The sequence below is a fragment of the Mustelus asterias genome, chromosome 5, assembly GCF_964213995.1.
Source record: "Mustelus asterias chromosome 5, sMusAst1.hap1.1, whole genome shotgun sequence".
NCBI classification, from domain to species: Eukaryota; Metazoa; Chordata; class Chondrichthyes; order Carcharhiniformes; family Triakidae; genus Mustelus; species Mustelus asterias.
The window spans coordinates 75,212,287-75,240,126 of NC_135805.1; the positions used below are offsets into that span (position 1 = coordinate 75,212,287).

Here is a 27,840-nt window from a genome sequence, read left to right on the forward strand (position 1 = left end):
GTCGGGTCCGGATGGGATGTACCCTAGGTTACTGTGGGAGATGAGGGAAGAGATTGCAGAGCCTCTGGCGATGATCTTTGCGTCGTCAATGGAGATGGGAGAGGTGCCGGAGGATTGGAGGATTGCGGATGTGGTTCCTATTTTCAAGAAGGGGAATAGGGATAGCCCAGGAAATTACCGACCGGTGAGTCTAACCTCGGTGGTTGGTAAGCTGATGGAGAAGATCCTGAGGGACAAGATTTATGAGTATTTGGAGAGGTTTAGTATGCTCAAGAATACTCAGCATAGCTTTGTCAAAGGCAGATCGTGCCATACGAGCCTGGTGGAGTTCTTCGAAAATGTGATTAAACACATTGACCAAGGGAAAGCGGTAGATGTGGTTTATATGGATTTTAGCAAAGCGTTCGATAAGGTCCCCCATGCAAGGCTTCTAGAAAAAGTGAGAGGGCATGGGGTCCAAGGGGCTGCTGCCCTGTGGATCCAGAACTGGCTTGCCCAAAGGAGGCAGAGTGTGTGTGTGTATAGATGGGTCTTTTTCTAAATGTAGGTCGGTCACCAGTGGTGTGCCCAGGGGTCTGTTCTGGGACCCTTGCTGTTTGTCATTTTCATAAATGACCTGGATGAGGAAGTGGAGGGATGGGTTGGTAAGTTTGCCGACGACACGAAGGTTGGTGGTGTTGTGGTTAGTCTGGAGGGATGTCAGAAGTTACAGAGGGACATTGATAGGATGCAAGACTGGGCGGAGAAGTGGCAGATGGACTTCAACCCAGATAAATGCGTAGTGGTCCATTTTGGCAGGTCAAATGGGATGAAGGAGTACAATATAAAGGGAAAGACTCTTAGTACTGTGGAGGATCAGAAGGATCTTGGGGTCCGGGTCCATAGGACTCTAAAATCAGCCCCACAGGTGAAGGAGGTGGTTAAGAAGGCGTATGGTGTGCTGGCCTTTATCAATCGAGGGATTGAGTTTAGGAGTCCGGGGATAATGATGCAGGTATATAAGACCCTCGTCAGACCCCACTTGGAGTACTGTGCTCAGTTCTGGTCACCTCATTACAGGAAGGATGTGGAAAAGATTGAAAGGGTGCAGAGGCGATTTACAAAGATGTTGCTTGGATTGAGTGGCATGCCTTATGAGGATAGGCTGAGGGAGCTTGGTCTTTTCTCCTTGGAGAGACGTAGGATGAGAGGAGACCTAATAAGAGGTATATAAGATGTTGAGAGGCATAGATCAGGTGGACTCTGGCTTTTTCCCAGGGTGGAAATGGCTGCTACGAGAGGACACAGGTTTAAGGTGCTGGGGTGTGGGTACAGGGGAACTGTTAGGGGGAAGTTTTTCACACAGAGGGTGGGGGTCGAGTGGAATCGGCTGACGTCAGTGGTGGTGGAGGCAAACTCAATAGGGTTTTTTAAGAGGCTCCTGGATGAGTACATGGGACTTAATAGGATGGAGGGTTATAGGTAGGCCTAAAAGGTAGGGATATGTTCAGCACAACTTGTGGGGCCGAAGAGTCTGTTTTGTGCTGTAGTTTTCTATGTTTCTATGACAAACAAGGCCATAGAACCCCATTAACCAGCTCTTACATTCAATAAAATCAAACTCCGCTTTCCCTGTCTCTGCATTCATTAAGTTAACTCAATAAATATTTGGGCATTAATAAGCACCTAAAGCCCTCAGGCCTGGAGAATTATAGATTCATAACCCTTGGAATGAAGAATTTTCTCTTTAGGTCCTCAACAACTGACCCCTTATCCTTAGATTCCTGGTTCTAGAGTTCAAGTCAGGAGACCTCGCAGCATCTACCCTATTAAGCCCTCTCAATATTACATATTTCAGTGAGATCACCTCAATCTTCCAAAATAAGTTTTTCCTGTCATTCTACAACTCAAATATCAATGGCCACTTAGGGGAATCCAGCACGGACTTGATTCCCCTGTGTATAACACACGATCCCACTCAAATATACAAGCAAAATGTTTTGTACTTCACCTAAGTCTCTTCCTAAAATGTATGTAGTTTAATTTAGTTTATGTATTGTCTTTTTTTATTTCTGTAGGTAGTCTTCCAATTCCAAGTGCAAGTTGGAGTAAATAACAACAGACTTCCAACGTTATCAGTATGAGTTTATTACTGTGGAGATGGAGTAACATTAGTAAAGTTAACGCAATGAGAAATTAATTTAGGCCCACAAGGATACATAATACAATAGATTTTACAACATTGTAGAATTTAGAATGAGCGATTAAAGGACCAGCTCACATTTGTACAGTTTCTTTTACATCCTGAGTACATTTCAGAGCACACCAGCCAAGAAATCATTTTGAACTGAAATCATACTGTCACATGTACCAGAGAAAACTCTAAATTAAAATGCCATTCATTGTGTGGGAGAATAGTTAACATTTTAATTTATCATTCAGATCTTGATAATACAAAGTGCTGCCAATATGCAGCTATCTGCATGTTCTACTTTGCATATTGGGTCAGCAACAGTTTGACTCAGTTGCACTAGTTATGTTTGATTTTTTGAGCCAAAGCTCTCAGATTGGCAGGAGAGCCCCACAGCGTACCGAATATGCTTTTTTCATTCTTTAATGACTCTTCTTGTGATAGTTCTCTCCCTGAAGCCACAGCATTCTTAATAGCTCTAATAACTTGTGAAGATCCATTAGTGTACTGATTCAGCCAGTTTTCTGCCTCTTCAAGACAACTATCCCCATCAGTGGATGTTAATATTTCATCAACCAGACCAATCTTCAGCCCTGATACAGGATCCACATGCTGAGCGCTACTCAACAGTTTAAGAGCATTCCTGTATCCAATCAATTTGACCAGCCTGGTTGCTCCACCCCAGCCTGGTATCAATCCCATGTGTTTATGAACAAAGCAAATCTCACTTCCTGATGTCACGAGCCTGTTTAAAATGCAAGCAAACATGAGTCAATATCTGAGCTTATAGTACAGCATACACACAAGTGATTTGTTACAGGAGATTATTCAAAGTTTAGAACCACATTCCTAGTGATGCAAGTGGGGAAATAACCTTAACCCAAGTACTGTCAGTAGGTTCAAGGAGTGTAACAGGCTTCGTAAATTCTCATCTCCCACCACCATCATTATTAAACAAAGTTATTCACATAGCAGCAACTTTATTCTGATGATGCATCATTAATACCGTAGGACTTGGGTTTGCTATTGATTTCCAGCTCCACAAAGATGCAACATCTTGATATTGATAGACGGCACTGGTTTTGTGGTGTGTGCCTTTCCACCAAGTATCAGAAATTTGATCCCGAATTAAATGCAGCATCCTGGTCGTTCTATGTCGTTTGCACTTCATTTTTTACAAGGTATTGATAACAGCAAATATTCAAAACCTTGAGTTATTGTTGCAGAATAGTGCCGATTCTGATGTTGCATGCATTTTGGTTCATCTACAGAATCTAGGTCTGCTCATGCTTAAGGTTCATTTTCTTTCGGGAGAGGGAATTTTTTTCTGATCAAAGCCAGCCTGTCACAACTGCAAAATGACAATTATTCATCCATTTTTTGTTTCAGCTCAGTAGTACATCAGATATAACAAGGTAGATGGAAAGGAAAGCTGCCTCTAATTAATGATTTTGAACTGGGGTCCATACGTTGATCAGATGTCTCTCCATCTGGGGGATAGCCATACCACCTGCCATCAGATAGTATCTTGATAATTCTGTACTCTATTTTTGATATCTGTTACTAAGCTATTAAAAAGCTGTAATGATATGTTTTAATTTGAGTAGCTGATACTGCCGTTCAGCGATTAGGATACAGGATCTCTATGAATCCCATCAATTCCAGATTCCCTTCACTATTGTGCTCCACAGGAAAAAAAGTGTTAAAAAAAAATCACTTCTCAAATGTGCTGTACCCTAACATAAGCACCAACCATAGTCAAGCAAGACAGGGAATTTGGATTAAAATCATACTATTTTTAAATACGATGCAACTCCATGCATGAAAGTTTGAGTTGCTAAACTAAAATCGACAGAAGGTGACAATACTTCTTAGTGAAGCAATTACATTAGATTTTCAGAAACCCATTTGTGGTAGATTATAGGGAATTTTAAATACAGTAATTATTAATCCAATCTTATTTTTGGTGTAATATTCCTATTAATGAACAAGAAAATGACACTGGAATACAGCATTTGGTGGTTATGGGAAAAAAAATAGTTCTATTAAAAATGTTCCATTGTTTTTCCATGGAGAAACCAAGGTGAAATGCTAAGATCCATAGAGCAGGTCATATCAAAGTTGAAAAAAAGTAAGGTAGATCAGGGAGCAATATCAAACTTGGGAACCAGAATTCCAAAAGCCTTAAAATTGTTAAGGGGAAGGAAAAACTGGCAAGAGTAAAGATTCTATGGTTCTATATATTTAAACCAACGTGATGAAATTCAGAACTTCACAATGAATCCCAACTTTAACACAGCATTAATGAAGGGAAGGGCTGGAGCATCTAGGTAGGCATATTTGCAGTTACATTTAACTGAAATAAGACAAAGTCAAAGAAAGGCATTGTGTGGGAGAGAGAAGTACAAGGGAGAGAATGAATGAGTGACCCCCTGAATGATAAGGTTATATCTTGTAACTTGAACCTTTCCAGCTATCAGTGAAATTCACTGAACCATGGAATAACTTAGGCATTATCAAATATTAAGGGGAAAATAGAGTGGCAAAGAACAGGAATCAACATTTTCTGAAAGCATTGTTTAAGAAGGCACCCAAGGGAGTCAGAATAGGTAACATCAAGCATGTCAGTAGTGGAGGAACAACTAAAGGATGCAGCTGTTGGTTTAACTTGTGGGAAATAGTAAGAAATCGCTATTTTTTAAGCTTCATTAGGTGAAACACATATTTGCCGTAAGACAAATGGAAAACAAATGGAAGAGTGAACCGTATGAAGTTTTTGAAATATCTTAAAATTCACAGGCAGCAACATTAACAGGATATTACAACCCTCTCTAGAAAGAAGAAGAAAAAATGACTACGCTTTATGATATATTTGGAACTGTTTTCACTCGGAAGGGTTATTTGAAGAAGAATTTCATGAATTTAGTTTACTTATTCTGGTCAAAAACTCTCACCCAGCCTATGACTTAATACTTCTGGCTTTCTGAAGATATCTCAATTTAAAGGTGGTCACCAGGCTGATGCAACACATTTCCAAGCTACAAACTGAATTTGGACACAGTCTTCAAGGTATCAGTAAAAGATACGTCATATGTACAATGCTGTTTCCTTCTATCTCAGCAATCATTGGATAAAGATATTAATTTAGCTAAATAGTTTATGGAAGGAAGTCAGCTGTAACTAACCAGAATTAATCAGAAACGGAGTGCTTTTGAAGTCAAATTGCTTGGTGTACTTGGCTGGTAAGATGATTACTATACAAATGAGGGTAGTAAGCTAGTTTTAAAAAATACACCTTTGAAATACAATTGAAAACCACCCAATCTTTCCAAACCGTGCACGCACTAGATGAACAACAAACATCCCATCTTGAATTTGCTTTGTGTTCCTGCAAAAGTTCCATATTGTTAGGCCAGTTAACATGATTAACAGTTATACGATTGTTTATTAAGTAATTTTGTTGAATTCCGTGGTTATATGAAGTTCAGTATCACGATTCAATACAGAACTAAGCATTTTCCAGGTGCAGCTACTCTAAAAAATTAATTTTGTTTATTTACTTGATCACAGGTACAAACTCATCATTGTTACATTAACTTGCTTCCTATGAACAAGACTTCTACGCAATAAACTACTCACAGTTTTGCATGAACAACATTGCATCCTTTTGGTGAGCCTTTTCACTGACCGTTGCTACATAGTTAAGTTTTACAAAACAAGGGAACTTGTCACCTAGTCAGGTCTTAGGCATTTTCTCTCATCTCCTCTTCATCAAAAAACACAAACCTATCTGCACAACCTATATAAACTAGAAAATAAAAGGTGTTTAAATAACTAAACAATGCTTTTACTCAGCATTTTTTGGCAATGCTAGATTTTCATCCAATTCTCCCCTTATCTTCACCTAAATTTCTTTAAAACTATTTTTAAAATCTTGGGAAATTTAATAACTGAACACCGAAGCATCCAAAACAGTAGAGTGACAAATTCGTTGCTCATTAGTTGAAATATTCCTTAAGCTTAAAACATTGTACTTTGTCATCAGGCAGATGGCCCTATTGTGGTACTGTTCTTAGCCACAGAAGAGGGGGCATTTCATTTCATTCAACATTTTGCCTGGAGCTTCTGCCAGCTTCCCAACATGATAGTTTACTTTCAGGGAGGCAATCATTTTTTAAAGTGAGAATTTGTCAACTTGTAAATAGAACACAGAACACCACCCTTGAACACTAATCTACAGGATTAATGCTTTTAATTTGAATAGTTGCCTACAGAGAAAACAATCTATAATGGATGTAGCATTGCAAATACTATTTAAAATGAGCAGATAGCAATTAATTCCACCAGTGCTCCACAGCAATGATATATATGGAATGGATGGACAACAGAAACGCTGAATGACCTATTACCATCTGTTATGTTAAATTGGTGACAATTTGCAGCATATAGATTTTTTTTAAAAATAGGTAATTTTAGAAGATAAAGGATGATCCAATTGCAGTGATTAAAATTATACAAGAATTCAATATGATAGAGGCAGAGAAGCCATTATCTCTGGTGAGGAATCCAGGACAAGAGGACACAACCTTAAAATCAGACCAAGGCCATTTAGGAGTCAAATTAGGAAGTGTTTTTCACAAAGGGTGATGGAAATCTAAAATTCTCTCCCATAAAATGTTCCAGGCTGCTGGAACAACTGATATTTTCATGTCTGAGATCAACATATTTTTATTAGGTAAGGGGTTCAAGGACAGGTAAATGAGAGCAGAGGTACAGTTTAGTCATGATCTACAGTTTAGTCATGATCTAGTTGAACGATTGAATAAGCTCAGAAGGATGAAAGACCTACTCCTAGCCTTCTCTTCCCCATGTTATATTTTAAGCTTTTCAAAATATCTTCTGCTAATTTCTTCCTAATATAGTCTTCCTTCCCCCTTCAATGTATGCTACAAAGATGATGTTCAGCTTTGTGAGCATCCCTTCTCCTTCTGCTAATCCTGAGATCTCCACTGTGAAAGAGTGATTTGGAAAAACAATACAAGTTTTTTTCCTCCGTGCTTGATCATCTCCGCTGGGCTATTACAAGAACCATACTTACTTGCCATCTGCACTAATTATTTTGATCCTCTCATCCCTTCAAAAATCCCAATCTTAACTCATCTCCAAGCTCCCTTTTCTCACAAGTCCTTAAACATTTTGTAACATCCTAAGTAAATGCATGTCCGTCTTTCCAGAAATTTAATGCTCGAATCTTTCCTGCTCCGATTCCACTCTAAACTAGGCTTATTCAAAAGACACAAGTTACATTTTCTGTAATTGTGATGGTGGTACTCTAACCCTCCCAACCAATCTGCAGTCTTTGACACAATTGGCCTCACCATTCAATAGCTCTCCTCTATTATCCAGCTGAGTAATAGAGCTCTCAATTGGTTCAACTTTTAAAAATCCAATCACAGTCTAAGCATCTTCAGCCCTGGCTCATCTTCTTGTCCCACTACCTCTAGAATTCCTCCAAAGGTCTATACCCAATCTCCCTACTCCAATCCTCATCCTTAGTCACCCAAAGACATCATGCAAAAAGACAGGACAGAGGTTCCACTTTTTTGCTGATGACATCTGACTCTACCTCTTCAGCACATCTTTCTCAACCTTTCCACTACCTGTCAAAGTGCTTTACTGATGTGGATCCAGACAAGGGAAGATGGTGCAATTCTTAGCTGAACATTGAGAAGACAAGAGTCATTCTCTTGGGACACTTGTTACAAACTCTACAGCCTCACTTTCCCACCTCAGGTTACAGCATTCTCAGCATCCAATTTAATCCTGAGCTGACATCAACTCCACAAGGATAGCCTCATTGATGGGATGTGGGTATTTGCTGGCAAGGCCAGCATTAATTGCATAGCCCTAACTGTCAAAGAGGTGTTGTTGTTCTGCCTTTTAAGCTTCTGAAGTTCATGTGGTGTTGGTATCCGCAGTGTAGTTAGGAAGGGAGTTCCTGGACTTTGACCCAGCAACAGTGAAGGAACTGCGATATATTTCCAAGTAGAATGGAATATGGCTCAGAGGAGAACCTACAGGAAGTAGTGTTCCCATGTGTCTACGTCTTTATTCTTATAGACAGTAGAGGTCATGGCCGCAATTCTCCCATCCCGCTGTGCTAAAATAATTAGTGCAGCGGGCCAGGAGAAACCCGTGGCAGCCGATTCACGGGGTTTGCACGAGTTTTTGCGTCTCCACTCACGCCCCCGCTTGCGTCTCCCAATGCTGGATTTCTGGCAGCAACTGCTCCGTGCAGGAAATGATTTGAATAACCATTTCCCTAAATTTAAATACGATTAGCAGACCCGGGACTGAAGTCTCCAGGCCCGCTACTTCTCCCAGCCCGCCACAGTGTTTCACTCCAGCAGGGATTACACTAGCTCCCCACTCTCGGGGAACTAGTGGCCTGACCCCGCTGGAGTTAAGGAGGGGGGAGGGGGACACACAATCGGGGCCCCACAGGGGGTCAGGTGGCAGGGGTGTGCCCCCTGAGCATGGACACCCTGGCACTGCCCACCCCTGAAATTTAATTATATTCACGCTAGTGGCTTCTGCAGTGCACAGAGTGTGGGAGATTCTTCTCTGAACTCCCACTGAAAAAACTAGCACGAATTATTCCAATTTTCACGTGAATTCGACACAAATTTTTTTGGGGAGAATTCTGTCCCATGGGTTTAGAAGGCGCTGTCAGAGAAGTCTTGGAGAGTTGCTGATAGCTATGATTTCAGCCAGTGGAGAATTTTCCCCTACATTCCTATTGACTTCAATTTTATTCGGGCTCCTAATGCCACACTCGATCAATTAATGTCAAGGGCAGTCACGCTGGAATTCACTAATCAATTCCAGCCTCCCGGACTACTTGGATTCACTACGGTTTGCCTACCGCTGCAACAGGTCCATAGCAGACGCCATTTCCCTGGCCCTGCACTCAACCCTGGAACACAGATAAAAAGGACACCGATGTCAGACTCCTATTTATTGGCTACAGCTCAGCCTTTAACACTATTATTCCCATGAAACTCATCTCCAAACTCCGTGGCCTGGGCCTCGGCACCTCCCTCTGCGACTGGATCCTGAACTTCCTAACTCACAGACCACAATCAATAAGGATAGGCAACAACATCTCCTCCACCGTCATCCTCAACACCAGTGCTGCACAAGGCTGTGTTCTCAGCCCCCTACTATACTCCTTATACACCTATGACTGTGCAGCCAAATTCCCCTCCAATTTGATTTTCAAGTTTGCTGACGACACCACCGTAGTGGGTCGGATCTCAAACATTGACGAGACAGAGCACAGGAATGTGATAGAGAATCTGGTGAACTGGTGCAGCAACAATAATCTCTCCCTCAATGTCAACAAAATGAAAGAGATTGTCATCAACTTCAGGAAGCGTAAAGGAGAACATGCCCCTGTCTACATCAATGGGGATGAAATAAAAAGGTTCGAGAGTTTCAAGTTTTTAGGTGTCCAGATCACCAACAACCTGTCCTGGTCCCCCCCATGCCGACACTATAGTTAAGAAAGCCCACAATCCTCTCTCAGAAGACTAAGGCAATTTGGCATGTCAGCTGTGTCACCAACCTTTACAGATGCACCATAGAAAGCATTCTTTCCGGTTGTATCATAGCTTGGTATGGCTCCTGCTCTGCCCAAGACCGCAAGGGATTACAAAAGGTCATGAATGTAGCCCAACCCATCACGCAAACCAGCCTCCCATCCATTCACTCTGTTTACACTTCCCGCTGCCTCGGCAAAGCAGCCAGCACAATTAAGGACCCCACGCACTCCGGACATTCTCTCCCACCTTCTTCCTTCGGGAAAGAGATACAAAAGTCTGAGGTCACATACCAACCGACTCAAGAACAGCTTCTTCCTTGCAGACGTTTGAGTAGACTTACCTTGCATTAAGTTGATCTTTCTCTACACCCTAGCTATGATTGTAACACTACATTCTGCTCTCTCGTTTCATTCTCTATGAACGGTATGTTTTGTCTGTATAGCGCACAAGAAACAATACTTTTCATTGTATGTTAATACATGTGACAATAATAAATCAAATCAACTCAACTCTTCTATTCATGTTGGACCTAGTTTGCAATGAGGTCCAGAATCAAATGGGCCTCGGTGAGCAAGTGTTACTCAACAGCACTGAAGATGAGATGACATTTTCCATCACTTTTCTGATGATTGGGAATGAACTGATGGGGAGTAATTAATTAGCTGGACTGGATTTGTCCTGATTTTTGTGAACAGGGCATTTCTGGGTTTTTCCTATTTCCCAGGTAAATGCCAGTTTGCAACAGCACCGGAACAGCTGGACTAGAGGCACAGCTAGGTCTGGAGCACTAGCCTCCACAATTTATGAATGAAAGAAGGATTACTGAAATGTCAGCAACCACCACGAACACAAAATCAACTGAATTTTCAGCAGTTCATTATGAAGCATGTATCAAAAAAATCTCAATTAAAAAAATCGGTGCCTGATGTAAAATGGGAAACATCTCTCTTTACAGAGATTTTCTTTGGTATTCAAGTTTAAAATTTTAGAAGGTGAAACCAGTATCTTCCATAAGCTCACAGTACCGAGCGTTAATAAAATCACTCCTAAATATCCAGTTTCCACACCATTGAAACAAGTTTCAAAATTAATATTTTGCGTTTTTCCTACAGTGATTGTTAGCTGGATTATAGATATCAGCAAATCAGTGTAAAGCTGCTCACTGCTGCTGGTTTAAATCTAAAAACAGCAAAACAATTAAGAAAATTCATCGAATATATCTTTCATAACATTAAACAGAATGGTATTACTATTCATCCTATGCTCTGGTTCAGAAGAACATCATCTAAAAGGATTTCAGTAAGTAGAAAAAAAAAATCAACATTGAAATTAATTTTACTGCACAAATTGAAGAAACAGTTCTGGAAACCAAGATTGAAGTGTTCTTTGTATTTATAAGTTAAAGAAATAATAGTATTGTGATATCTAAATCAATTGGTTCTTCATGCTGTCTAAACTAAAACAAAATTAATCAGGTGCTTTTTATATTTGCCCTATCTGTGACATTAATTAATACTAAACGTTGCTGCTTACCTGAAATCGCAGGCTGTAGTAACTTCTGCTCCTCCTCCCAGTGCCTTTCCTTGGACTAATGCTACACTGATCAGAGGTAGCCTGCACTAGGAATTTCAGAAAGGTGAATAGACCAATGATGCATTTAGTGTTCAAAATCAATTCAACACTGATCAACATATACAATCACTTTTCACAGAATTAAAAACAAAATTATTGCACTTGTGTTTTTTTAATAATACATGATAGGTTCTTAATGAAATACTGTGCAACCCACAAAAGATCAACTTAAAGTTAGGTCCCAATTACTTGTTAAAGAGCAAAATTGCACAAACTTGCTATGGTTTGAGATCATTGTCCTTGCCCTCTTATCCATAGTACTATCATTTATAAAACAACTCTTCAAAACAACTTTACAGGTTACAAACCAAATCGCCAAGTGTGTTCTGAAAAATTAAAAAACACACTTAATAAATCCTGGCAGTCAAGACTGGTTGGAAATACAGGCATTTAAGTTTGGTAGAACAGCTGGATGGTGGCAGAGGAATTCAGAAACTAAAGGATTTGGCAGTTTTATTTTCGGTCACAATCAGTGCAGAAAGTTAACCACCAATCTACTGAAAAATTAGACATCAGCAAACAAAAGACAAAGAAAATAAAACTTCACAAATCTTGCACAATAGCCTCTAATTGTCACTAGATGGCAGAAGTTGACTGAGCAGTGACTTGTCACAGAACGTTTTGCAAATACTAAGCAACATCTGGTGATGTAATTTATTTTTGTACCCAATCGGAAGGAGGTCAATGAGGATTGGTTTGTTTATTTAAAAAGGCTTCGAGAGCATCAATGTATATTCCAAAGCACATATCTATTTAAATATCTCTAGAAAGGGAAATTCGAGATTCCAAATCAACTGTAAGGAGAACAATTTAACTGCTAGTTGGTGGGTCAGTAGTATAATTACCCAGGAGTTAGATCTGTCCTAACCCTTGTATTTCTTTCCTGGATGAGTCAGAACTACCCGAGTTTTGGAGGGTTCTCGCCACAGCGTAATTGCCCAACGGAAGTTGAAACTTCCGGTGTAGTCCTCGAGTGCGGACCTCCAGTGCATATTCCAGGATACATACTGGGGACAACCCTTCGGAGAACAGAACATCAGGGCCATAGGCGGATTAGCAGAGTTAATATGTGGTGTTACGGGGATAGGGCCTGGGTGGGGTTGTGGTCAGTGCAGGCTCGATGGGCCGAATGGCCTCCTTCTGCACTGTCGGGATTCTACGATATGTTACTATTAAAACAGTAAGAAGTCTCACAACACCAGGTTAAAGTCCAACAGGTTTATTTGGTAGCACAAGCCACGAGCTTTCGGAGCGCTGCCCCTTCATCAGGTGAGTGGGAGTTCTGTTCACAAACAGGGCATATAAAGACACACTCAATTTACAAAATAAATGGTTGGAATGCGAGTCTTTACAGGTAATCAAGTCTTAAAGGTACAGACAATGTGAGTGGAGAGAGGGTTAAGCACAGGTTAAAGAGATGTGTATTGTCTCCAGCCAGGACAGTTAGTGAGATTTTGCAAGCCCAGGCAAGTCGTGGGGGTTATAGATAGTGTGACATGAACTCAAGATCCCGGTGGAGGCCGTCCTCACGTGTGCGGAACTTGGCTATTGGTCTCTGCTCAGCTTCATCCTGGACCACAATGTCTTCACCTTCAACAACCAGTTCTTCATCCAGACACACGGAGCAGCCATGGGGACCAAATTCGCACCTCAAGATGCCAACATCTTCATGCACAGGTTCGAACAAGACCTCTTCACCGCACAAGACCTTCAACCGATGCTATACACTAGATACATCGATGACATTTTCTTCCTTTGGACTCATGGCGAACAATCACTGAAACAACTATATGATGACATCAACAAGTTCCATCCCACCATCAGACTCACCATGGACTACTCTCCGGTTGCATTCTTGGACACACGCATCTCCATCAAGGACGGTCACCTCAGCACTTCACTGTACCGCAAGCCCACGGATAACCTCACGATGCTCCACTTCTCCAGCTTCCACCCTAAACATATTAAAGAAGCCATCCCCTATGGACAAGCCCTCCGTATACACAGGACCTGCTCAGATGAGGAGGATCGCAACAGACACCTCCAGACACTGAAAGATGCCTTAAGAACAGGATATGGCGCTCAACTCATCGATCGACAGTTCCGACGCGCCACAGAAGACAAACACGGGACACGGCGGACAGAGTACCCTTCGTCATCAAGTATTTCCCGGAGCGGAGAAGCTACGACATCTTCTCCGGAGCCTTCAACACGTCATTGATGAAGACGAACATCTCGCCAAGGCCATCCCCACACCCCTATTTCTTGCCTTCAAACAACTGCAAAACCTCAAACAAACCATTGTCCGCAGCGAACTACCCAGCCTTCAGGAGAAGTGACCACGACACTACACAACCCTGCCACAGCAACCTTTGCAAGACGTGCTGGTTCAACGACACGGATGCCATCATCTCACGTGAGAACACCATCCACCATGTACACGATATATACACTTGCAACTCGGCCAACGTTGTCTACCTGATACGTTGCAGGAAAGGATGTCCCGAGGCATGGTACATTGGGGAGACCATGCAGACGCTACGACAACAGATGAATGAACACGACTCGACAATCACCAGGCAAGACTGTTCTCTTCCTGTTGGGGAACACTTCAGCAGTCACGGGCATTCGGCCTCTGATCTTCGGGTAAGCGTTCTCCAAGGCGGCCTTCACGATACACGACATCGCAGAGTCGCTGAGCAGAGACTGATAGCCAAGTTCCACACACGAGGACGGCTTCAACCAGGATCTTGGGTTCATGTCACACTATCTGTAACCCCCACGACTTGCCTGGGCTTGCAAAATCTCACTAACTGTCCTGGCTGGAGACAATACACATCTCTTCAACCTGTGCTTAGCCCTCTCTCCACTCACATTGTCTGTACCTTTAAGACTTGATTACCTGTAAAGACTCACATTCTAACCATTATTTGGTAAATTGAGTTTGTGTCTTTATATGCCCTGTTTGTGAACAGAACTCCCACTCACCTGATGAAGGGGCACCACTCCAAAAGCTAGTGGCTTGTGCTACCAAATAAACCTGTTGGACTTTAACCTAGTGTTGAGACTTCTTACTGTGTTTACCCCAGTCCAACGCCAGCATCTCCACATCATGGCTATTAAAACAGAGCAGTCTGAAGAGAACCGATAATTTAATGTTTCAGAAAATATAGCCCATAGTCAGAACTGATCAGCCCTGATGAATCATAGAGTCCCTAGGTCAGTAGAAAAGGAAGCCATTCAGCCCATCGAGCCTTCATCAACAACAATCCCACCCAGGCTCTATCCCTGTAACCTCACGTATTTACCCTCCTAGTCCCCCTGACACTAAGGGGCAATTTAGCATGGCCAATCCACTTAACCTGCACATTTTTGGAGTGTCGGAGGAAGCCAGAGCACCCAGAGGAAATCCACGCAGACACAGAGAGAACATGCAAGCTCCACACAGTTCGCAAGGAGTGTATGCCTGAAATATTAATTTATTTTTTTACTCTTAGAAATTGACTGATCTGTTGTGTGTTTCCAGCATTTCATTTTCTCGATTGTTCCGATATCTATCAATTGCAGAATTGTTTTACTTTTTAATTATATATTTGTACCTCAGAAGCCTCGTCAGGGTATTCTGCATAAACATGCAAATCCTCAATCCATCCTAGAAGGAAAATGTAGAAGCTTTCATTTCTGATTGTTATTATCCTGCTGTTGAACAGCAGGATTCTTGCTCATTCTATTGATACCAATTTAATTACACAGCTAAAAATTCCATTGTAGCCTGTTTCATATTAATTTCATATGCTCAGGTTAGAAGAACAAAAGAAAGTAAGGTAATAGGCAGATACAATTATTGTTCTAATCTAAGTATAGATTTGAACTATGTACAACCCATTGTGATGAAAGGAGATTCAAATTGAACAGAAGTCTTTCTGCCCGAATCCTTTCTGGTCTCCTACATTATCACATCAGAGATTATGGGACTGATAGAGCACTAAAGAACAGGTTCATTAGTTGCTAAATTGAAAACAAAACTGGCCCATTAAAAACAAACCTATTGAAAATAAGCACATCAGGAATGATTATCCGAACAGAATTCAGGTACCAGTTGTAACTGCGCTAAAAGTTCAAGTCCATTTGCAACAGAAGAACGCAAGAAATAGGAAGATTAGGCCATTCAGCCTACAAGCCCACTCCACCATTCAAGGAGTTCATAGCTGATCTTCTACTTCAACATCATTTTCCTGCACTACCTGATGATCGATCTCAGTCTTGAACATAGGCAATGACAAAGCCTTCTTAGCCCCCTGGGGCAGGGAACACCAAAGATTCACCATCCTCTGAGTTAAGAAATTCATCCTCATCTGAGTCCTAAATGGCCTGTCCCTTAATCTGAGGTTGTGTCCCAGTTCCAAACCCTCATCCATGGGAAACATCCTTCCTATATTTATCCTGTCGAGCTCTGAGAGAATCTTGTATGTTTAAATATCATCTTTCATTCTTATATATGCCACAGAATAAAAGCTCAGTCTATATAATTTTTCATCATAGGATAATCCTTCCATCTAAAGAATTGATTTAGGGAGAGTGCAAGAAAGGTTCACTATGTAACTGTAGCTTTCCTCAGGCAAGGAGACCAAACCTGCACACAATACTCCAGATGCAGATGCACTAAGGCTCTATATATAATTGCAGTAAGACATTTTACTCCTATACTTAAATCTCTTGCAATCAAAGCTGGCATACAATTTGGCTTCTTAATTGCTGTACCTCCATATTAGCTTTCAGTGACTCATGAACAAGGATACCCAAGTCCGTCCGAAGTTCAACACTTCCCAGCCTCATCCATTGTATTTCTGTTTTTCCCACCAAAGTGAATAACCTCACATTTCTCAACGTTGTAATTCATCTACCGAATGTTTGCCCAGTCACTGGAATGGAGGAGGAGATTTATATATTTGGTTAGGCAATGGTTCTCTCATCCACCCAAGTTACCAGAAGTGAAGAAATGAGTCTTTGAGCATTTGCTTACTTACCTCAGGATTTGACATTACTTTAACTGCTCTTAGATCAGAACCAGAACAGAATGTGTTGTCTGCACCTCTCAGGATAAGACCTTTGCCATTAGTCCAATGCTCCAGTTCCTCCACCCTATCCCGTAAATCTAACATCATCGTTCCTTGCAAAGGAAACAAAGTGACATTTTTTAAAAAGGGGAAAATATAGTTGCGTCAAAAATCTTATCAACAACGATTACAAGAGAGGATTGGAGTAATTAATACATCTCCCCACCGTTTATTAACTGCCCTTATAGAAAGTGCCAAAACAGACAGAGGCAGCCACAAGACAATATTATACACAAGTACATGCTGCAAAGATGTCTTGTATTTCAGTTTGCCAGTTAGCATAATTTAGTGCTTGTGTTCTTATAATTAACTACATTCATCAAATCAAGAGTGTGCCTTGTGGAATAAATATTAATTGCAGTGTATGACATGAATCCTAAAAAGTACAGTAAAAGCTCTTCATTTTCCAGGGAAAGACTATACAAGTCTAAACATTTATATTCTAGTCACTTCCAAAAACTTTAATTTTGCATTAATATAATTTCATTTGTCCTATACTAAAATAACTGTTCTCAAAATCTTCCTATGTTAGAGTGAACAATTTCTAAACAAATGGACACTCATGTAGTTAAAACTGACACAAAGCCAAATATATTGACCTCTGAGGCTTTGAAAAAAGCTCATAAGCTTACCAAATGACTTATTTTACAAATTATCATAAGAAGATTTAGGATTGGAAAATTGAGCTCTGCATTTGCATGGTTGCAGAAATACTGAAAGCTCCATTTGCCTGAATCAAATTGCTAGTTAGATTTTAATGTTAACAGAGAGTTTGCTATCCTTTTGGGGCCATGGCCTATAATCATGCATAGAATATCATCTAAACATCGATCACACACAGATTAGTTTTAAACTAAAGTTTAAAAAAAGCTGGAATAACTCAGCAGGCCAGAAACTGAGTTAATGTTTCAGGTTGAGTGACCTTTCATAAGAATGCTGTACATTTTGTTTCAATGCAAAGCAATTTTGGCTTTTAAACTTCATAAACTGCGCAGTATAACTACGCCAATTAAATCGGAATTTAAATGTCAGTTAAATGTTTTGAAAGTCTAAGTAAAATGTATCCTTTCTTGGTTTTCCTTGTCTATATTGTTCAGTATTAACAGCTAAATAACCAAATATCTGTTATTTAAGTTATCAAAGCTGACAACTGGTAAACCTCTAAGTGGTTTGATTTTTCAGAGGTCAACGAGTTTACACAATTCAATACTTCATTAAAAAGGTGGAGTAAAATTGTGAAATGAAATCTCTTATATGAAAAAAATTAGATACATCAAGGCCTTGTTCAGCTGCGAACTTGGAATGTTATTGGCATGAGAGTATTGCCATGACCTTCTTGATTATGCAAGCTTTGCCCAAAGCTGAAGCCATTTTTTAAACGAAAAAGAGAAAAGTAAATTATGGAATCATGATGTGAATTCCAGATGGGTGTGTGTCAGAGGTTTGCATTGTGCATTTGTGTTAAGTCCAAAACTAACATGGAAGCCAATACATATATGTGCCCTTAATTCACCTAACCACCTATTAGCATCTCTCTCATTGAGCTACTGGATTTTGACTTTTCATTTTCTATTTAATGTAGATCATTCAATACAAGAATGCTCTTCATATAATAAACAAAATTTTAACTCTCAAGAACTGCTCCCTCACCAGAAAATAAGCAACAGGAACTGTTTGTTTAAAAAAAGCAGATGAATGGGGCAGCTTTTTTAGTCTGTGCCCTTCATCAGGAGGAAACTATATCATACCAGAAAATGCATTCTTCCGCTCAGGGTGATTTATCATCAGGGTTGCTATTCCATTTTGATCTTTCTGCAAATCAATGGATCCACCAGGAAGCTGCTGAAGTTTTGCCTTTATGTCATCTTCATTCATTCTGTAAACAGATGTGTAAACAGACAGGCTTCTCTGTTGCAATACTCGACTCCTTAAGCCACAAAGCAAACATTTACGGATGCAGAGCATGGCCATCTCCACTTACTCAACACTGAAAATAAATTTTAAAAATACAAGTTAGCTTTATTAAAAAACTGTTCTCTTTTTGCTCTCCTTTCCTGCTCTCTGTACTATAACATATACACTTAATCAATTTACTTAATATAAACTTTCCTTTTTGTATACATCAGTTGGATCTAACAGTTCTACAATCTAACATTAATTTTACATGATGTACAGCAGTAGTTAGGTTATACATATTTTTATTCTTTTATTCAAATTAGTTATATCAAATATTCCAAAACGATGGGAATTTAAAAGTTTTTGTAGCCCAATTCTCCAAATGGTTTATAATGATTTTCAAACGGAAACACGATATGCACTTTGGGAATGCCATGCCATGGTATAACCAAAGAAAGAGTTTTAACAACACCACGTTAAAGTCCAACAGGTTTATTTGGTAGCAAATGCCATTAGCTTTCGGAGCGCTGCTCCTTCGTCAGATGGAGTGGATATCTGCTCTCAAACAGGGAATACAGAGACACAAAATCAAGTTACAGAATACTGATTAGAATGCGAATCTCTACAGCCAACCAGGTCTTAAAGATACAGACAATGTGAGTGGAGGGAGCATTAAGCACAGGTTAAAGAGATGTGTATTGTCTCCAGACAGGACAGCCAGTGAGATTCTGCAAGTCCAGGAAGCAAGCTGTGGGGGTTACTGATAGTGTGACAAAAGCAACAATTACAAAAGCAACACAGCTCCAAAATGTTGCAATGTGGACTGGCTGCAACAACTTCACACTCAGATTACCTACACACAATCCCTAGTGCAGAAAGAGGCCATTCGACCCATTGCGCTTGTACCAACAACAATCCCACCCAGGCCCTATCCCCATAACCCCACATATTAACCCTGCTCATTGCCCTGGCACTAAGCAGCAATTTATCATGCCCAATCAACCTAACCTGCACATCTTTGGACTGTGGGAGGAAGTCAAAGCACCCAGAGGAAACCCATGCAGTCACAGGGAGAATGTGCAAATTCCACATAGACAGTTATCCGAGGCGAATTGAACCCGGTTCCCTGGTGCTGTGAGGTAACAGCGCTAAACACTGATGGGCTGATTGCTGTTACTTTTGCTATTTTGGGGATTATTATATTTTATTCATTTATGGGATGTAGGTGTCACTGGCAAGGCCAGCACTGATCCCTAAATTCCCTAAAATAATGGCAGAAGATGATGCTAGTAGTGGCATAAAGGCAAGATATCAGAATGTGTTCATGGGAGAATAAAGGTTAGTGCTCAGTAAAATGTGGGATATAAAAGTCAAAATTGAGGAGAAAGGTCACAGTCTAAAATTGTTCAACTCAACGTTAAGTCCCGAGGGTTCTAATGTGCCTAATCGGAAGTGGAGTTGCTGCTTCTCCAGTTTGAATTGGGATTCACTGGAACATTGCAACAGGCCATGGGTGGGCATGTGAGCATGACAGCAAGATGCTAAGTTGAAATGGCAAGCCACAGGAAGGTTGAGATCATGCTTGCAGGCTGAGCAAATACATTCCACAAATTGGTCACCCAGTCAGCATTTACTCTCCTCAATGGAGAGGAGACCACATTGGGAGCAATGAATACAGAGGACAAAATTGAAGGAGTTTCAAGTGAAATATTGCTTCATCTGAAAGACGTGTTTGGGACCATGGACAGTGAGGAGGGAGGAGATAAAGGGGCAGGTGTTGCTCGTTCTACAATTGTAAGACAATGAGGAGTTAGGAGTGATGGAGGAGTGGACCAGGATGTCACAGAGGTGCCATACCAACCACAATACATATTTTACGAATGTGTTGTGTTTAAAATGCTGAGTTTTTTTTGGATAAACTTAATTAAGTACACCAACGTTTAGTTAGAATGCAAACACTGGCATTTGCATCCTGAAAATATTCAAAGTGTGACTGCTGGGAGAGAAGCTATACATTTACATTGTTGCAGAACTCATTTCTTGGCACATGGAGTTGGAAATCCAGCCAAACAATGTACACGAGCTGATCCGCGAGATTAGTAACTGCAAAGTGGATGCAACATTAAATACGCAAAGATCACGAGCTTGCAGCCAGTGTGGGAACGTTTCAAAGGCCCATAAAACACAAACAATCCTTTAAAGCGTGCAGCGCGAACCGTTACCGAATTCTGTATTCTCTCATCTGTTCAGCAAATACAGGGAGGTTCAAACTAAAAACATCAGCGGCCCACTTTCCTCCAGCCACCCGGATGCGGTGCTCCATTAAACTGGCAGGACTGTGAGCAAAGAGCCAAACTAATTTGGTCAAACGTAACTTAAGTATAAACATCACCTGCTTCCGGTCCAAGTGCCGGGCTGTAAACAAGTAAGATTGTACTGAAACCCCGTCAGCTTTGATTTCCTTCCTTAACTGTGATATTTTTGTATCTGAACAGCAGCTGCAGTCTCGGCTCAATGGCAGCCCGGGAGGAGCACGCGCACTGACCGAACGTTCCGCGCGATAAACGTTCCGAGCTTTGGAATCCTGGGGACAGTGGATCATTATGACGCCACAATAGCACCTGTCAATCAGACACCTGTCAATCAGCTGCCCTGTCCCTGGACACTTTCCATTATCAAATCCTCTTATTCAGCTCTTCCAGCAGCACCAGACTGGGGTGAAACCATGATCAGGCAGAGGACGAGGCTAGCTCATTGCACCTGGGTTGTGCTGACACCTGCGATGGTGGTTTGCCCAGGCCAGGGTAGAGTAACGAGGTTAAACCAAGGCGTCACCTGATGCCTTTTTCAAAGCCATCTCGGCCTTTTGGATAAGATGAAGCATTTGGAGGGGCTGCAATGCCTCACCCTGTCAGCTTGGATCTTGTTCGATCGAGCCTAAAATGTTTAGTTAATTTATTCGTGTCACAAGTAGGCTTACATTAACATTGCACTGAGGTTACTGTGAAAATCCCCGAGGGGATGTGAAGTCTTGTCTTGTCAGCTTGGATCTGGTTTGTCCCTCATGTGGGAACTGTGATTGGAGTTAATTTGAATTGACTTTTTAAATTAGAATTAAATTACTGACAAAAAAAAGACTGTCTTCCCAATATTTAATTGGAGGAAATTTCTGCTCACTCAGTATTGAATGTGGGTAAATAGTCTGAGATTTTAGCAAAGGTGGAGAGTCTGGAGATGTCATGGTGAGGTGGAGCTGGGTGCCCTCAGCAGACACATGTACCTTAAAGCATTTGTTCCAGATAATCTTGCTGAGGAGCAGCAAGTAGATGAGAATAGTGTCCAAAAGTAGCTCCTTGGGGGACACCAGAGGTAACGGCGCAGGTGGAGGGCAAGAAGCAATTACTAGCTATGATCAGATAGATGAAAATAGAACCAGGTGAGAGCAGTCCCATCCAGCACAGAGAAGGTGGATAGCGTGGTCAACTGTGCCAAAGCTGGCAGACAAGTTGAGAAGGTTAAGCCTGACAGTCATACTCATGAAATCATATCTTACAGATGATGTACCAGACACCACCAGAAACATGGGTATGTCCTGTCCAATCAACGACAACACGTTCAAGGACTTTGGATAGGAAGGGGAGGGTAATTTGCAAGGATGGAGGGGGGGGGTCAAGGATTGGATTTTGAGCAGAGGGATAATGGCAGATTTTAGAAATATAGAGGATATCACCCTGAGAGAAAGAATACAATATCGGCTAAGAGGAAAGAAAGTTAGTTGATCAGCAGTTAAATGATCAAGAGAACATGACGTCGGTCCACAGACAAGATGAGCTTAAAGAGGGTATGAGGGAAGGAGATAGGAGAGAAAATAGAAAGATGTGAGTTCAGGACTAGGGTAGCAGGGAGCATTAAAATACGTTTGGGCAGGTGTGCTAGGGGAAGAGATGTATAGAACGAGTGTAAATTATGGGTTCAACAACACATTTTTGTACCAGAATTGTAAAATACAAGTTAGTATTCCCAGGCATTACAGACACATTCTGCTGTATTGCATTTATTTAAGAATATTGTTTTCAAAGACATTCAAATGAGTTTCAAAAATATTGTGCTTTTATTCTTGCATGCTTACATTTACAATTCCCAAAGATGATATAACCTAAATGCTAAACACAATTTTCCTAGCTTTCCCATGCTACGAACAATGACATAGTTAATAGAATAAGCTCAGCTGTGTATGTATGTGTGAGTGACGGTATCCTCTCCTTTTAATGGAAGAGCAACTTAGACTTCTCATGACATCTCAAAACTCAAAAGCTCACAGCATATAGAGATAATAACAGACAGACACAAGTAATGAAGCCTAACTTATTTCAAAAGCATACCAAACATCTAGGAACCATTTGTACCCAGAAAAGTGGAGTTTCGCTGCTCTACGAGCTAAAACCTAGGAATGGGTGTTCAAGGATTAATTCATATATTGCCACAAGTTCCTTTTCACAGCTAAAGAGCTACAGGAATCCATGTCTATGTTGTTCCTGCTGTCTTTTCTGTCCCACGTGGGCGCATTTTCCATTGCTAAAATCAATTAAGGTTGGTGTTAGAAGGGGCCTTGAGAAAGCAATGATTGATGGCAACTTTGGTACTCTTCTTCTTGAGCATGTTGTTGCCTCCCAAATCAATGCCCATATTTCCCACAGCTTCATGTTTTGCCCTCTCCAATCAAGATTCTGACCCACTTCAGCACTGAAATCGTCCTGATCAAAGTTACAAATGACAACTTCTGTTGCCGCAACCATGGTACCCTATTCCTCCTCATCCTTCTGAACCATCCTGCAGCCTTTTTATGGTTGACCACATTATCCTTCCCCAACACCTCCACTCCATTGTCCAGCTACTGGGACTGCTGTCCCATTATCCATTTTATCCATTCAGTCATAGCTAAAGAAATTCCTCCAGTGATTTATGTTCATGCGATTTCATCATTATTTCTAGAGTTTTCCAAGGGCTGATAGTTGGCCTTCTGGTAATTCTCATCTACATTTCATTCCTCAGTGACAGCATCAGAAAACATAACATCAGGTTTCACATCTCATAGAGTTATAGAGTTTTACAGCACAGAACGAGACCCTTCGGTTCATCGTGTCTGTGCCAGCTGTCAAGCACCTATCCTAATCCCATTTTCCAGCACTTGGTCCATAACCTTGTATGCTATGGCATTTCAAGTGGTCATCTCAATGCTTCTTAAATATTATGAGGTTCCTCCCTCGACCACCCTTTCAGGCAATGGGTTCCAGATTCATACCACCCTCTGGGTGAAAAAGCTTTTCCTCAAATCCATTCTAGATCTCCAGCTCCTTACTTTAATCTATTGATTCCTCTACAAAGAGGAAAACCTTCTGCCTATCTACCCTATCTATGTCCCTCATAATTTTGTACACCTCCATTAGGTGTTCCCCCCACCTCCACCCTCTCAACTTTCTCTGCTCTAAGGAAAACAACCTCAGTCTAACCAGCCCTCTTCACAGCTAAGACGCTCCAGTCCAGGCAACATCCTGGTGAATCTCCTCTGCACTCTTTCTAGTGCAATCACATCCTATAGTGCGGCGACCAGAGCTACATACAGTACTCTAGCTATTGCCTAACAAGTAATTTATACAGCTCCATTATAACCTCTCTACTCTTATATTCTATGCCCAGGCTACTAAAGGCAAGTATCCCATATGCCTTCTTAATTATCTTATTTACCTGTCCTGCTACCTTCAGGACAGGTAAATAAGATAGTAATCTTGGAATTTTCCTTTACTTTGCCCGCCAGTATTGTTCATAGCCTCTGTTTGCTCTCCTAATTCTTGTTTAAGTACCCCCGGCACTTACTATACTCCTCGAGGGCATACACTTTTGAACCCCCCCACCCCTCCCCCTGTATCTGCCATAAGCCTCCTTTTATTTCTTTATCCAATCTTGCATATCCCATATCCCTTGACATCCTGGGTTCTCTGGACCTTTTGGTCCCACTCTTTACCTTTACAGGAACATGTTGGTCCTGTACTCTCTCTATTTTGTTTTTGAATGACTCCTGCCAATCTGATGTGGATTTTCAAGTAGCTGATCGCAGTCCACTTTGGCCAGATCCTGTCTCATCCTGGTAAAATTGGCCCTCCCTCAATTTAGAACCTTTATTTCCAGTCTATCTTTGTCCTTTTCCATAACTACCTTTAATCTTACCGAGTTATGATCACTATCACCAAAATGCTCCCCAACTGACAATTCTACCACCTGCCTGGCATCATTCCCTAAAATTAGGTCAAATACTGCACCCTCTCCTGTAGGATTTTCTACATGCTGGCTCAAAAAGCTCTCTTGGATGCAATTTAAGAATTTTGCCCCCGATAACCCTTTCATACTTTTACTATCCTAATTAATATTAGGGAAGTTGAAATCCCTTACTATTATTACCCTATTATTTTTACACGACTCTGAGATTTATCTACATATCTGCTCTTTTATCTTTCCCTGACTGTATGGGAGCCCAAAGTGATTGCCTCCTTCTTGTTTTTAAGTTCCACCCATATGGCCTCATTTGAGGAGTCTGCTAAGATATCATCCCTTCTCACTGCAGTAATTGACTCCTGGATCAATATTGCGACACCATCTCTTCTTTTACCACCCCGTCTCACCTGAAGATTCTATACCCTGGAATATTGAACTGACAGTCCTGCCCCTCCTTTAACCATGTCTCTGTGATAGCAATAATATCATTACTCCCATGTGTTAATTAATGCCCTTGGGAGGAAACTAGAACACCAGGAGGACACAGGGAAAACATGTAAACTCCACACAGACAACCATCCAAAGCTGGAATTGAACCTAGGTTCCTGGTGCTGTGAGACACTAGTGCCAACCACCGTGCCACCATGCCTCCCATGCTCTCCTGCTGCTGAAACCCTCACCCATGTATGTGTTAACTCCAGACTTAACTATTCCAATGACTCTTGTCACAAAGTTTCTGTCCCTAGGTCCTTCTGTCATTTTGTTTGTCGCCCTGCTTTCAAACACCTCAAAATTCTCTGTTTTCTTATTTTCCCTACGGTCTTGTGTTCACTTTTCTTCCTCTGCAATTTTAATCATTTTGAGATATCTCCTGTGAGCTGCATTGTAGAAATACAAGTCATTGCTATAACAATTATCTGTGGTTGCTGTACACATCTTTGAAAAGGGGGAAATACTGGGGACAGGGAGAGACAACGCGAAAGGCTGAAGTAAGCTAGCATTTTACCTCATTTTTGTGCCTCTTTGTAAATGGAGTTTGTTGCATTATTGTTGTAAAGCAGTGTCATTTGGAAAAGTTATAAGTGGCTCTGTGCAGTAAATAGAACATTGTGCCATACTTTCCTGAAATTGCTATTTGTGTGCTCCAGAGCGTATATCCAAGGCATAACATTTTTTAAAAAATCAACTACAAAGATGCAGCTCTACTTAAGTAGAACATACATGACCATGAACACCAGAGGGAGTAATTCACATATAAACGGCAGTATCTTCTGAGCACACAGAATCATGAAAAAAACACCTAACTGGAAACATTTATAGTTTTAATTTACTTAAAACTTGGCAAAATTCCATATTAGCAAAGTAACATGCACTCTCTCTGTGGACAACTATTAGCATTCTTTTCCCTGGTTTCTATAGCCATGACTCATCTTTCATTCCCTCCCCCTGCAGTATAAATATCTCCCACTTTCTATGCCTTTTAGCTTTGACCAAGTGTCATCTGGACTCAAATCATCAGCTCTTTTCTCTCCTTACAGATGCTGCCAGACCTGCTGAGATTTTCCAGCATTTTCTCTTTTGGTAACATGCAGAACCTGCCTGATTCATGGCTCAATAACCAAAATACCACAAATAAGATACTTGATTTAATGGCCTTGCTCAACCCAAGACCGGAAAATCCCACCCGAGGTCAACGGACCTTCCCATTGTCCGCCCCTCGCCCTCTCCGATTCCCGTGGTGGGCAGACTGGTAGAATTCTAGCGATTAAATCAAAATTATATTTGTTTGTTCCCTGTGATGCAGGTGGACATGAAAAATCCCATGGCCCCAAGGCATTATTCAAAGAAGAACAGAGTGTTCTCTCGGTCTCCTTGCCACCATTCTTCATTCAACCTCTAACACTAAGAACGGAGCAACATACAAATTCAACTGACGAGAGATATATAAAGATTCAACTCTATTGGAACAAATTTAAAGAAGAACACTAGAGGGAGCAATGAACTTAGTAATAGCAGTATCCACTGAAAAGAATAACTGCTATTTGGTCCTTGTTAAGAACATAAGAAACATTCAAAATAGGAGCTGGATTGGGCCACTTGCCCCTTGAGCCTGCTCCACCGCTAAACAAGATCAAAGCTGATCTTCTACCTCAACAGCATCCATCAGCACTATTCCTTAATTTCTATAGTACCCAAAAATCTATAAACCTCTGTCCAGAAAATATCAACAACTGAACACCCATTGTTCTATGGGACAGAGAATTCGATAGATTCACAAATCTATAAGTGAAGAAATCTGTTCTTAGCTCCATCCTAAATGGCCCACCACTTATTTTGAGACTGTGAACCATGTTATAGAAAGTGGGGGCTGAGGTCTCTGGGGCTAGTCAGTCAGGTGAGAGGAGTTGGTGAGAATGAGGCATCCATTGCCACTGAGTGTTCCTCCACGGGCCAATTATGAGAGTAGCCCCTGCCCAAGCTCAAAGCAAGTCCATGAGGAAGTCTCCCCACACAGCAGAGGAACAACCTGCTGCTGGTGAAATGCCAACAATGGTGGAAGAGGACCCTAATTGGCCACTGAGGTGGATCAATTGGCCTCTGGACAGGAGGGTAATCCTCTATCTTCCCTACTGCTGATAAAATGCCATAGTGGTGGGAAGGGTATGAACACTCAATACACCACCTTCTCTTACCACTTTATGCATACTATCCCCAAGCCTCTCAGCCTGTCCCGAAGGGGATGGTAAAATACAGCCAGTTAATCCAGTTGTGGTCTTCCCAATACCTGACATAATTATAATGGGACTTCTTTATTCTTACACTCAAATCCCTATGTCATCATCCTTCCCAATTGCTTGCTGTACCTACATGTTAACTTTTTGTGATTCATGTAAAAGGAAACAGGTTCCCCTGTGTTGTAAAGCAAAAGGTGGGTAAATGTACCTTGGCCAGTTTGCAATAACCCTTTTTTAACTCAGTCGTGTTACGTGGTGAGATAGACAAAGGGGAAAAGAGTCAAGTGAAGGTTCAACACAACTTTATTGAACACATTATCAAAGAAAAACAATATTTACTTCACTGTTATACTTTAATTAAACTCTATCAATATCAACCGCTTCCGAGGATTCGCTATACCCTATCGACACATCCC

General features: G+C 41.1%; 1 protein-coding gene across 4 annotated transcripts; it reads right to left on the reverse strand.

Annotated features, from left to right (window-relative positions):
- Positions 1-2,107: 2,107 nt before the first annotated feature.
- echdc1 (enoyl CoA hydratase domain containing 1) lies at positions 2,108-20,944 on the reverse strand. Of its 4 annotated transcripts, none has more exons than XM_078212833.1 (6): positions 20,812-20,944; positions 18,272-18,510; positions 16,434-16,576; positions 15,006-15,058; positions 11,308-11,388; positions 2,108-2,915 (listed from the first exon to the last, which is right to left on the reverse strand). In XM_078212833.1, exons 2-6 carry the CDS (start codon positions 18,492-18,494, stop codon positions 2,510-2,512), a joined length of 906 nt encoding a protein of 301 aa, XP_078068959.1. In that variant the 5' UTR covers positions 18,495-18,510; positions 20,812-20,944; the 3' UTR covers positions 2,108-2,509. The 4 variants fall into 4 exon arrangements, with proteins under 4 accessions (XP_078068959.1, XP_078068962.1, XP_078068958.1 ...); XM_078212836.1 differs by having other exon boundaries at positions 18,272-18,399; positions 20,812-20,908; XM_078212832.1 differs by lacking the exon at positions 20,812-20,944 and adding an exon at positions 20,642-20,771 and having other exon boundaries at positions 18,272-18,399.
- Between the last annotated feature and the right edge of the window lie 6,896 nt (positions 20,945-27,840).